The sequence below is a fragment of the Hirundo rustica genome, chromosome 7 (genome assembly GCF_015227805.2).
Source record: "Hirundo rustica isolate bHirRus1 chromosome 7, bHirRus1.pri.v3, whole genome shotgun sequence".
Taxonomy (NCBI): domain Eukaryota; kingdom Metazoa; phylum Chordata; class Aves; order Passeriformes; family Hirundinidae; genus Hirundo; species Hirundo rustica.
Genome location: NC_053456.1, coordinates 13,116,931 through 13,130,249, shown reverse-complemented (window position 1 = coordinate 13,130,249; position 13,319 = coordinate 13,116,931). Strand labels below are relative to the sequence as shown.

Sequence of the window (13,319 nt, the reverse complement as noted above, 5' to 3'; positions counted from 1 at the left end):
AAGGAAAGAAGGCAAGAAAGAAGGAAAGAAGGCGAGAAAGAAGGCAAGAAAGAAGGCAAGAAAGAAGGCAAGAAAGAAAGAAGGAAGGCAAGAAAAGAAAGAAAAGAAAGAAAAGAAAGAAAAGATAGAAAGATAGAAAGAAAGAAAGAAATATAGAAAGAAAGAAAGATAGAAAGAAAGAAAGAAAGAAAGAAAGAAAGAAAGAAAGAAAGAAAGAAAGAAAGAAAGAAAGAAAGAAAGAAAGAAAGAAAGAAAGAAAGCAAGCAAGCACGCACAACTTGGGGACTCAGCAATTAATGAGCTTATGTAAAAATGAAGTCCAACAGCTGTGGAAAATAGTTACTGATTTTTAAAACAAACATAATTAATTAAGCACAAGGGGAAAAACGCCCAACTCAAACCCCTCAGTATGACAAATATGAGTCAGCAGAGACTGCTGGGGCCAGTACCATGGGACACCCACACATGAAGCCAGTGAAGATTTTGCAGTAAGGCTGGGAGAGTGGGTATGATCTCTCCTACTGCAGTAGTCCCTACCATTGTCAAAGAGCTTCAGTGTACTTCATTCATCAGGGAAAAAAACAAGCATCCTTCTACAGAAAGAAATTAAGCCAGCCTCTTCTGTGATGCTCTGATCCGCCATGATCGTACAGCAATAGCCTTACAGATACTGAAGAAGGAATATTCACAGTTTTCAAGAAGGAAACTTACAGCAGTGTGCACAATGTTTTGACCAGAATGTTATCATTGAAATTCTGTATTCTCAGCTCAGCTCTAAATTACTGAGTAAATGGAAAAAAAAAAATAAAAAAATAGACATAAACCAAAAATAAACCGCTTCTGCAGTCCAAAGACCACTACTTGAGAATTCTGTTCTTAAAAATAATACAACCCCCCCCGCCCTCGGCCCATGTACCTGGGGGGAAAAAAAAAAAAAAAAAAAAAGGATGTGAAGAATCAAAACTAGCCATTGAGCACTTCTGACTTGCTCAGCACTAGTTAGAGAAGGCAGGGTCTCTTCTAGGCTCCATGTCCTGAATGACATCAGTACACAGAATGTTCTGTTGATACCAGCTAGAGTTTGCTAAACAAATAATAGATTTATATGCAAACCAGTAGTCCTAATTACCCTTACCCAGGTTGAGGTGCAAGGAGAGCTTTCCTTTCTGCAGTTCCAAGGTTATGTAGTCTCCACGCTGTCCTTCTCCATGGAACAAGACTCCATCCCCCTGCATGCTCTTGAACTTCAAGGAAACTACATCTTTGAATGTGCTCATTAGCTTCTGATTGAACCTGTAGAGAAGTGAACTTCTGCCATCAAAGTCTGCAATATCTGACTCTGGAAGAAAGAAAATGGCAAAATGGCAAGGAGAAAATGGCAGCATCAGAAGAGGGACTGTATTTGTTTTTAGGATCTTTTCAATACAATTTGAAGTCAGGTATTGTCCTGAGAGTACATCCACAGGATGTACAGGTCATTTGAGCAACCACATTTCATCTATTTCCAATCCTCTCCCTCTGCTGGAGAAAGGGAACACGAGGATAAAACCAGAACTCCTCTGCATGTGCCTTTCTCATACAACACCTCTCTCATTTAACTTTTGAGAACAGAACAGGTGCCTCCCATCATATTCAGATCCCCAGAACATCCCTTGCCACATTTGCTGTTCATCTCAAATGCATTCAGGATGTTACTCATTACTTTGAACACTTCAGTACTCACTCCACTTTTGTAGCTTCACAAGTGTCTGTTGAGCTGTTCCTGCATGTCAGCCATGCCTGCATCCAGCTCTGCATTCAAATAAGGATCTCCTCAGCCCCCGAGGCCTGGCTGCTTGCTTGTGATGGGCATTTATCAGCCACGTTTCTGCATGCAAATTGACTAGGCTGGCAGGAATATTCAAATATCAATTCAAAAAGCTTTTGAAGAGATTTCATGGGAACTGGGCATCTAAACTGATTATACACCTTTGAAATTCCTATTAGAAACATATTTTCCCCTTCAGCCAGCCTCTAAAACCCCAATCACTCTGGAAGGAAACAAGCTTTCTGTTCCTCAGTTGCAATCAATATTTTCTTTGGTAGCAGCAGCCTGCAGTACTCTTTCTGCTTTATAAAGTTTTCTTAAGCAAAACACATTTTTAAACAAAATTTTAAATATATCTATAACCAGAATATTTTAGGTGGCATTAAATACTTTTAACTAATTTGTTGTACACAAACATCTGACTGACATACATTATTTCACTTGCAATTTCTATCCAACTGCAATTTGACACAATTTAGGTATAAAGTATCCAATTGGTATTTCCTGTTGTTAAGAAAAAAATATTAAAAATTAAGAACACCGGACAATGAAGATCCTGAACAGAGGTTTACTGAACTACGCAACTACTGAGGCACATGCACAAAGACAAGTAACACCCTCCTAGTGCCCAAGAAGAAAGAACGCAGACTATCTTTGTTCGCCAACTGTACATTTGAATGATAAACCAAAGCTGTCAGTTTTGTATTTTCTTCTGAAAAATAACTGAGAGGTTCATATGATCAAGACTTCCAGTCAGCAATAGTATTGTGAGTCAAGTCAGTAATTTAAGTCACCTACACTCCATTAAGGGTTGTTTTATCCTTTTAAGCATTAACACTAGTATCATCTGCTCCTTTTTAAAAAATTCAAAAATAATAAGAGCTGGGAGGAGGAGGGTTTTAACCTTTTTTTTTTTTTTTTAAGTTAAAAATCTAAAGAGGTTTGCAATTAAAAACTATTAAAAGCTTAGAAAATAAAACAGCTGTTAATGATTTGTTACCATGGAAACTACCATGAAAATGTCTGCCTGTCAGTATGACAGTTTGCACAGAAGTTTGATGGCACAAGCACAAACTTTCAGGAAGCACAACATTTAAATTCGATGCAAAATTGTGTAACTCTATAGCCAACTTCATTCCAAATCAGAAAGCAACTGCTTTGTTTTTTGGCTGTCTGTTTTTTGTTTGTTTGTTTGTTTGTTTGTTTTTAATGAGAATAAAACTACAAAGAAACTCAACCCTGGGGAAATTTCACTCCTGAATAAACTAAGACCAACTTCTTATCTGTGATGTCAGAATTATAACATGCTGTTTCCCATCATTTGTGGAACAGTTCCTAGTTTAGGAATTATCACAAATACGAAAATAATCCTGCCATCTGTTTTTAACTTCTGAATTAGGTATTAAGAAACAGCTCCTTCAGAATTGCTGACTTCTCTCTATTGGCACCTTGACTGCCAGTTTCTATAAAGGGAATTAAATTGGTAGTTTAGTTCTTGTGAATTTCCCCTAACTACGTTAAATACTACAATTTGGTGAAAGTAAATCACAAGTGTCTTATAAAAATGGTTTCATTTCAACACAAGCAGGAATCAGGAAATAGCTTATAAAGAATTTACAGTTCTTGATTTTCAGAGCATTTTGCAACTAAAGTTGATTTTTCTCCTAGCCCTTAAAACCAAAGGTAAGACTGCAAGAGCAAGGGTGCCCTGATTCAATGTTGCTGCAAAAGCGGCCCTTTTTTAACCTTTTTGCTAAGATCCAAGACTCCAGCCAGTATAAATTCACACTTCAGTTCTTGTTCTTAACTCTCCACTAAGCCACAGCATAACATGATTTCTTGAAGAGCTCTGCTACTGACATTTACAGAGTATATCACAAAGGAAAAGTTGTTTCTGAAAAGCTCTGCTCCACTAATTATCAGTTGTGAGCACATTGGCCAATAAACAGCCACGAATGAAAGGGGAATATGTCAAATAAATGCTAACACTGGCAGCCAGAAGTCATTAGTGGCAGTTTGCGTGACAACAAATCATTGGCTCCTGTTAAAAACAGACACTCCACAAAACCTGCTTAGTGTTTGTTTAGTCCATGTATGTCCATAACCCTCTTGCAGCAAGAGAACGAGGATCCAAAATGTTTCCAGTCTCAGAAAATCTGTAGTGATAACAGACTAAAACACAACATGTGATTTCATCCTGCACGGTCTGCTGGTGTTCTTATGCTCCCTTCAGACAGACTTTACTCATTCTGGGCTCTTTTCTACATTGTCCTCATCAACAAGGCTGTTGACAGGCTGGCAGCAGTATGAGAGCAGAGTTTACTTGTGCAGCAATCTGCTCCCAGCAGCAGAGAAGATGCACAGCCATACTTAAGAAGACAGTCCTTCCTCCGAGTGACTTTAGGAAAAGTGAACGCTTAGCAAGTATCTTCTAAAACAGGAGTAACCCTAGGAACAGTTGCCACGTGAGACAGGAACTTTCACTCTTGTGCTCGTGCCAGTGAACAGAATCTTTAACTGCTGGCAGAAGGGAAGAGGACAGCTCCTGGTCTGAACAGGGGTGTCCCCTGGCCAGTTGCAGCTTACTGGGCTGAATGACCCTAAAGCCATGCCCACCTCCCTCTCAGACACCCAGCCCAAGGGGTGAATGTGGGTGACTACTTCAGAGGTGACTGTTCTGCCACGCAGATTTATCCCTGTCACAAACTTCTGCTTCATTTGGGTAAGCAATCATCTGGGTATTTACCTCATGCATTCGATTACAAACACTACTGGTCAATGACCATCAGACATTAAGCAGTTCTTTGCAATGAGTTCTTTTCTATCTCACAGCAAGACAGAGGAGAGGATGAAGAAAGGTGGGGGAAAAGAAAGGGAAAAAAAAAAAAAAAAAGAGAGATAGAAAAAGAATCCAGTAAAAATATCATTTAATAAAAAAGCACAATATCAGATCATATTCCCTGAAGCAATGACAGCAAAATATGAGAAATCAGAGTCCTGAACCGCAAATGAAGAATTCTGCTCTCCGAAGACACCCTGTCTCACACCATATCATTGTTTCTCCTGTGGTATCCCAGCCTGTTAACTGCACATACACCCAATTCTGCTGATGCACCTTGGGTTGTTAACCAGTTATAGAATATGATCAGCATCTTCAATGCAGCTATAAATCTTATCCTATAAAAGCAATTGTGTCAGCAATTTTCTTTTTTCTTGTGCTAAGCTAACAAGACTTTTCCCAAGTATAAAGATACACTTGTCACCCTTTGCCATCTCTAGCATCAAAAGCAATTGGTTTGCCATTTGTCTGAGCATGTCCTCTGCTGCAGCTCTGCTTATCTGTTACAAATACATTGCTGGAGCCACTGCTGCAAAGGGACAGCAAGGGCTTACACATATTTCTGCATGGAATTTTCCATAGAACTCATCATCAATCCTTTTCTGAACAGCAAACATTAATGTATGTTTTCAGATCATCATCTCCTTCCTATTTCAGTACCTATTTTGAGGATACCAGATAAGACCTTTACAGGAATTTCAAATAAACGTAATCAATTTTTATTTAAATACAAACTTTCTGAAGAAAGTAAACAATTAGCAGGCTATCTGTGAATTACAGTTTATATGATAGCCTTGGAGTCCTTTATTCATAGGAACTTCAATCTGTATGGGGTAGAATCAGGTACACCCATAATCTGAAATAGTTTTTCTGTTCAAAACATGTTTTTTTTATTTTTCCAAAGAAACATTGTCAACTGGCAGTGAAATAGAGGGTGAAATAAAAAAGGAAGAAGGAAAAAAAAAAAAAAAAAAAGACAAAAAATGAAAGCTCTTTTGACAGGTAGACTTGAGGAATAAATTCATAGTAAATTATTTCCACCAGAAGAAACAAACAACAGCAAGTGCCATTCAGCAGCACGGTACCATCACAGGCTAAGCTGCCCACTTTGGCATCCAATGCACACAGCAGGACTCCTCAGTATGTTTTGTTGCTGCGTCCTGGCAGAGTGTCACCTGTCAGGTGACCTACAAGACCTGACGCCTTCCATGTGGCCCCTACTAAACAGTCATCAGTGAAAGCTGCACTTGCAAAAGTTACCACAGGGTTGTGGTCCTGGGACCCCTCGAGCAGAGAATACTGCATAGGAGAGTCATATGCCAAAGATGAAATAACAGAGCCTTCTGCTGCCACAAGACTGTCACATTCACCTAAAAAGGCAGCAGGGAAGCCATAGGTGGCTCCTACAGACGGATTTGTATCAGCTGATCCTGCTCCTACTCTCAGCATCACATCTCTTCTTTCACATACATACAGACACATGCATGAGGACGGTGCATGTTCAATATACTTGTTCTTCAATTCAGTTTCCTTCCTGCCTTGTTCAACAGCCTGTCTCTAGAAACTAGCTTTGTAATTTTTAATTTTTTTCTCAGATTATTAATAGTTCTTGTGCTGCAACTGAACATGGTGGATGAGTCTCTCTGCTATCAACTTTACAAAATGCAGTTATGTAGCTGTACACTAGCTCAGGATCTGCAGCAGATATTCTGTCAGTATACCACTAAAGACGGTATTTTTTGAATGATCAAACATCTTTTGTACAGTGCTCGTGTGTCTGGGTTAGGAGTAGCCAAGTCAGTGAAACTATATAAGCACAACTTGTAGACAAGCATTGCTTGGCATATGCAATTTGCCAGAGAGAAATGTGAATGGCACATTTATACAAACGGAATGAATATTTCAACACCCTGTAAAAGTTTTATGAATCCCTTTATTTCTTTCCTGGCTCACTTTAATCTCATACCTTAATTCCGCACAAGCACTTTTATTTCCTGCAACTGCAGGATACAGGACAAAGATGAAGACTTAGACGATAACGCAAGGCAACTCAGCCTTCAAGTGACTCTGAAATCTTCTTTGTATCATAGAAAATACAAGCACAATCTGACATGAAAGTAGAGCTCATGTACTACATCACATGGACTAGGACTAAAAAAAAAGAAAAATCAGCTGCAAAAGTTTCAATTTTCCTTAAGTTCAAGTTCTATTTGTTACACAGCTGTTTGGAGTGTACTCTTCACTGCAGAGGTTTGGGCATCATTAATAGAAGAAAGCTCTTGAAAACAGATTAGCTGGGTGTTTCAGAATTATGTCCCCAAGGGCAGTTGATTTTGAATTTCAGCTCTCAGTTTAGACACTCACTAATAAACTTGGAAAAGGTCTGTTGCCCTAATGACTGTGCATCCACACCAGGCTGTTGTAGGTCAGTCTGCAGTGCCTGTACAAGTGGAGAAACAGCATCTAGAAGAAGCTAGATGGATGTGACAGACCTACAGAGAGACCGTAAGAATCTTCCTCTGAAACCATGTGAAGCAGCCCTAATATCCATGTGCAGTGACAAAGCCCCAGAGAGTCCTGGAGTTGTGTCTTTGTTCAGTAGGAAAATGTGAATCAGAAAGCTTTAATAAACTTCTCTTTCATTTAGCTTAGATGAATTTAGGTTGTCTCACAAATAGTTTTCATGCTTATTCTGTTACAGCCCATTACCTGTGCTTGGGAAGAACAGATAAGAACCAAAGCTAAATGGGGACATGTACCAGTACAGCGGGGTCACATGATGGTGACTTGTGCCACACCACGCCAAATTTATCAGTAGAATGCTGTTAATTCCCTGAACTCTCCACAACAAAATCTCTCCTATTTCCAGTAGCAACTCAAGTCACAAAAATGAACACAAAGTCACCTGAGAAACAAATATTAGACTTATATCGCCTCAAGAGGGGACTTCCATTTTCTGCAATGGAGCAGCCCGAGTCCTTTTGCCTTACATTCACAGTCTGCCAGGGCCATAGGTCATACATCTGCAGCACTACAACACTACAAAAGTCCCCAAACCAGCAACATTTGCAAGCTTCTCCAAAGCCCAAAACACTACAGACCATATTTTCAAACACCATCAGGTGTTAAGAATGGCCAAAGAAAGCTGTCATGTAAAAACAGTTAAATCAGCAGACAGGTTCTCTACAGTCTGAAGCTATAAAGTCATCAGTCTCAAACAGAACCAGAACTGCAAAATCCACAGCACTTCACAACTAGGTAACTTGCCTTAAGCTCAGAAATTAACTGTTTAGGCAAATATATCCCTATAAAGATCCCAATTAGCTTAGTGACCTCCAGTGGGCAGGAGGTTTTGCAGCATCTGACTCCCTGGCACTCCCAGCAGCAGCAAAATTGCTCTCTGGTGGGCTCAGCCCTGAGAAGGCTTCACGAGCTGAGCGAGATGGGCAGCACATCCCTGGGCAGAAAGGCAAGAACTACTGAAAAAATTAACAATGGCAACGTATTTCATGTTACATTTTAACTCATAAAACTTTTACTGCACTCTTTCCACAGCACCGCCAGCACCAAGTAAAAGCTCTTTGACAAAATGTGGGTTAAGATGCAGCCACTTACTGTAAGAGCAGCCGAAGACCTCAACTCTCAGCCCTATCCGCCCACCAGCATTCCACTTCAGAGGGATGAAGCGCAAGAATCGAGCTTTCATGGAGTGCAGCAGTTTGTGGTGAACCACACTGTCAGCATTGCTGTTCCCTGTGAAAACCTGGAAGGACAAAGAGCTTTGGTGAGACACGAAGCAACAAGAGGTGAAAGCGGCACTCTGAACAAAGGCTGCGAACTGTCTCTCCTCTTCACGATTCTTAGTCTCAAATATTACTTAAAATTATTTAAATCGATCGTCAGGTTTTCTTCTGAATGCTGCATCTCTCATGAAGGGAAACAAGGGAGACAGCAGTACACACAGCACCTCAGCAGAGTCGGGGGATGTATACAAAAACTACAAAAGCAGGCTGTAGATGGGGATGACACTACAGATGCTAAACAATTTCTCCCAACCCAGGCTATTCCCATGCACTATAATGCTCCATCAACCCCTAAAATACTCAGAGTCCCACAGGCACAGTGAAGGATGGGGCTCGATTTAGCCTTTGGTGCACTCATGGAAGTACTAAGTGATAGACACAAGCCACTGAAATTCTTCTGAGTCTGGCAAGAACAGGACAGCGTACTTCCAGATACCCAACAGAAAACTCAAGCAAGGAACAGGAAGAGATAAAAGCCTGAGTAAGTACACAGGAGAATCAACATTTTGTGTTTGCACCCAAGAGAGTTAAAGCATGCAAACAGTAATAATAATTTAATTTTTTTCATTACCTATTTAATTAATTGCCTGCAACAGCAAGCCAAAATTAATGGCCCTAGTCAGAATTATAACTTAACAAGAGGAAATTCTCTCACAGATGAAGAATGATCGAGGGATTTCAAAGACAGACCTGCAGAAAAACATCAAGGCTGTATTCCTGCCTGAAGCATTTTCAATTCATCTTTATACCCTTATCTGTAATATTGGCCCAGGAATATCACAGACTTCCTGCAATCCTCTGAACATTTGAGCAATTCAGCTAGGATTGAAATTTGAAGCTAACAGTTTTGTAAAACATGAAAACCAAAGAGAGAACACACAAAAACATAATCTCAAAGGAGAGCCATATTTGTAAAAGAGGTCCTGTATTTTGTAAGCATAAAATTTCATCACAAAAAGTTGTACAGTTTAAAATGCTTCTGCAGTTCAAAGATTGGCACCACTCATGTACACAATGCAATTGTGAGCAAAATTGGAATAAGACCATTAAAACAGACCTAGAATTCATTTTGATGGTTGAAGGATGTGTTGAAGAGATTAGGGGTTCGTCTCCACTCGATTATTTTCCTCAAATGAAAGCATTCTAACTTTTTTCCAAATGTTATTATAGGTGGCGTAAAACCTCAAATTCAGTGTATTCTTTTTTAACTAAACTCAGCATTCAATTATTTTATTAGAACTATATGAAATAAACAATATTCTGGAACATTTCTAAGGCACAGTCCTTTGAAACAATACCATGTTAATTTCATTCCACCGTAAAAACTGTAACTTGGGGAAATTCTCTCCTATATACAATAAGCCTTATTTTCCATCCAGTCATGAATGCAAAAGACCACATATATCTCTTGTCCTAAAACATTCTTTGCATTTCATTGCTGTTATTGCCTGCCTCTGAAGATGAACAACTTTAGTGAAATCTCTCACAATCCCAGTTACCTCCTTGAAAAACCACCCTTCAAAACATGTGATCGTGCGCTGGTTTTGGCTGAAGCGTAGTTAATTTTCTTCATAGTAGTTTTTGTGTGGCTGTGGTTTGGATTTGTGCTGGAAGCAGCGCAGATAATGCAGACATGATTTAATTATTGCCAAGCAGCGCTTGCACAGTCAGGGACTCTTCTGCTCCTCATCCCACCAGCGAGGAGACAAGGGAAGATGGGAAGGGTCACAGCCAGGACAGCTGACCCCAGCTGACCACAGGGATATCCCATCCCATCCCATTGGCATCATGCTCAGCACATAGAGCTGGGGGAAGAAGGACAGGGGGATGTTTGCAGAGATGGAATTTGTATTCCCAAGTCATCGTTTCATGTGATGGAGCCTGGCTGTCCTGGGAATGGCTGAACACCTCCCTGCCCACAGGAGGTGGAGAATGGACTCCTTGTTCTGCTTGCAAAAGTGTGGGTGGCTTTTGCTTTACCCATTAAACTGTCTTTATCACAACCCTCCATGAGCTTTCTCATGCTTAATCTTCCAATTCTCTCCCCCATCCCACGGGGTGAGAATGAGCAGCTGCGCAGGCCTCAGGTAATGGTTGGGGTTAATCCATTACAAATCTGTAAAATTATTTCTATTAGGAGCTTATCAGGTAGAAAAGGGGAAAAATAATTTGTTATCTCAGTTGTCCTCAAAGCTTTGCTTTTCACATACCTCCTAGTTCTGAACTTCTTCTGCACAAGATCTTGTTTTCTACAAGTATTATGCCACAGTTTACTAACCTCAAATTTAGCTATATTATGTTGGGTTTTTTTAATGGACATTCTTGTTGATGTTAATTCAAAGTTAACCAAATACAGCAGATATGTTTTGAGGAGTGGAACAAACAGTACTTCTGTATGTCCTGATTTTACTCATACTGCTTTACACATAGGAGTCAATTTCAAATTCCAGCAGAGAGTCCTTCAGAGATTTTTTTCTTTATATTTCAAGTGAAAAATCTTGTTCTTCTCAGTAATGAAATTGTCAGTAGAGAGTAAAGCCCACAGTCATAGCTGTGGCAGCCCTCACATTTTTAGTAAGACACTAATGGATATACAAGATACATAAAGGAGACTTGTTTTCTGTTTGTTTGCTCCACAAAGGTTCATGTTCTTGGAGTTCTGTAATTATGTAAATGTCTCACCTTTAATAAGATAAAAAAGGAAGAAAAACAACAAAGGAGGAACAGAAAGTCTCCAGTCCTTTCAATTCTGAAGAAAAGCTTAAAATGCAGTGACTAGAGTGAAAGTAAAGGTGAAAAGTAAGAGACAAAAGAAAAAGTATGCCTTAATACTGTGAAATAAGTTGGGGTGTCCAGCATACTTTAGGGACTGTCTGTGCCATCAAAGACATTGTGCTTTTGCCAGGGAAAAGATTCACAGATGTATCCCACCCACTGCAAGCTGATCTCACTGCTTAACCACTAGCATCTCTGCTAGGTATCCTCTTACTTCAACACCTTGAGCAAGAGTCAGAATTATTCACATCCAGCCTCCAGATCAGTTCACTCCAAACCTGATGGGCAGCTATGTGAAATCAACCTTCCCACACTGAAAGAGTCACACTGGTAAAAAGAAACTATTCAGAGGTCTAATACAGCCCTTGCAGCACTTTTTTTTATCAAGCTCCTCTAATATGCAAAGAGTTAATGACCCTTCTGGGGAAAGGAAATCCACAGGCAATGCTAAACCCATTGATCTGTGCCTATGAGAGGGTTCTGTGTGCTGCTGGCACATCCCTGCTTGCTGCTACTGACAGGGCGTCGCTGTGTGTGTGCCTTCAGGATTGCTTTGATTTTCCCTTCCAGCTCCCACTGCTACACAGATCATCTTTTGATGCTTTATGGACCACCTGTGGGCTGCAGACCATTGATTGAATAATACCAATTGCCACAGACGATCGCTTGAAAACTTAAGATCCACAGCTGACACAGAAAAAATCCATCCATTAAAGAAGATGAAACTAGGATGCAGTACCAGATTTTGCAGCCCTGGAGGTTCAAATATTGATTAACAGTAAACCTATCGGTGAGAATGGCAGAAGACCCCTTGAGAAATGGCCTCTATTACAACTTGTTGTTGATAAGGATTAATGCCCAGGAATAAAATGACAAACAAGTGTAGAAAACAAAGCACTCGCATTTCCCATGCAACACAGTTGCTCTGGGAGGGAGCACAGCACTTATATCTGTGTCTTTTAACAAGCCCTGTAAACACAACAGAGGGATGATTTACATGAGAAATTCTGCCTCTGGCATTCTGAGTGTGGCTTATAAATCAAAGAGCTCCATTAGCGCCAAATTTTGCCACCAGTTTCTTGAAGGCAAAAGCTTTTCCCCAGTGCCAGCAGCTGCGAGGTTAACAGCTGGCCAGGGCTGCCCCTCAGACCAAGCTTGTTTCACAATGCCTGCCTGCACAGTGCTGTGCTGTGACACAGACCACAGTAATATTTTATGAGAGTTTTTTTATGAGCTAGCAAAGGCAGGTCCCACTGGCATGAAAAGGTGAGGGGAGAGCGGCTGCAGTGGTTGGGAGCAGGGTCCGACCCGCTCAGTGCTGCCTCTTGGGCAGCAGCTGTCAGCGTGCAGGGAAGAATGGCAATGAGACAAGCATATACAACGCTCCTCCCAATGCTCAGCTCACCTGGTTCATGAATTACAGTGAAATAGGACAATATGGAATTCCAGTTTAAATGAAAAAGAAAACTTTGAAAATAAGCATAAATCTCAAAACTGCTGCTGTTGCCTGGAATTTGCATGGATGAGTCCCTCAGGAAAAACAATGATTCAAGTAAATGGGCTATTATTACAACTCTCCCGTTCAGAGGGATCCCAAAAACTTTTCAAGGGCAGTTCAGGGAAATGACACACAATGGTGGTGAAATATGACAGTTGTGTGACAACCTTGAAGATGCACACTTGTTTCTTTACCTCATGCATTAATTAAGAGCTATGCCAGATCGTATCAGTGAGATCAGATGAGCTTTAGCTCATCCTTTGGCCAAACTCTTAGACTGGTCTTCACCTCCCAGCACACAAGTGGAAATTGGGTGCAAGTGTCTGCTCATGAAAGCCTAATTAATTCAAAAGATAAGATCAGATGCAGGACTTTATCTCAGCCACCCCAGCATGAACTCTCTGCACACCAAATGGTAACTTATTTACAGACTTGCAGAAGGTGGTTCCCCTATGGCTCTGCGGAACACATTCAGCTCTCCCACTTTGTCAAGCAGGTAATGGGATGGGTTCAAAATGGGTATGCAAGCAGCAACGTCGGCACAATCCTCAGCTCTGTACGGTGAGCAGGCAGACCTGAGGTTAACTATCTTCTAGG

The 13,319-nt window shown here is 40.5% G+C and overlaps 1 protein-coding gene across 1 annotated transcript in view; it reads right to left on the bottom strand.

Annotated features, from left to right (window-relative positions):
* Positions 1–13,319, bottom strand: part of CNTNAP5 (contactin associated protein family member 5) — a 270,985-nt gene that overhangs the window by 141,127 nt on the left and 116,539 nt on the right. Inside the window, exons 4-5 of the mRNA XM_040068846.2 lie at positions 8,262–8,409; positions 1,136–1,339 (exon numbers count right to left, since the gene is read on the bottom strand). Coding sequence (XP_039924780.1) covers positions 1,136–1,339; positions 8,262–8,409 — 352 coding nt within the window. The remainder of the gene's footprint in view (positions 1–1,135; positions 1,340–8,261; positions 8,410–13,319) is intronic.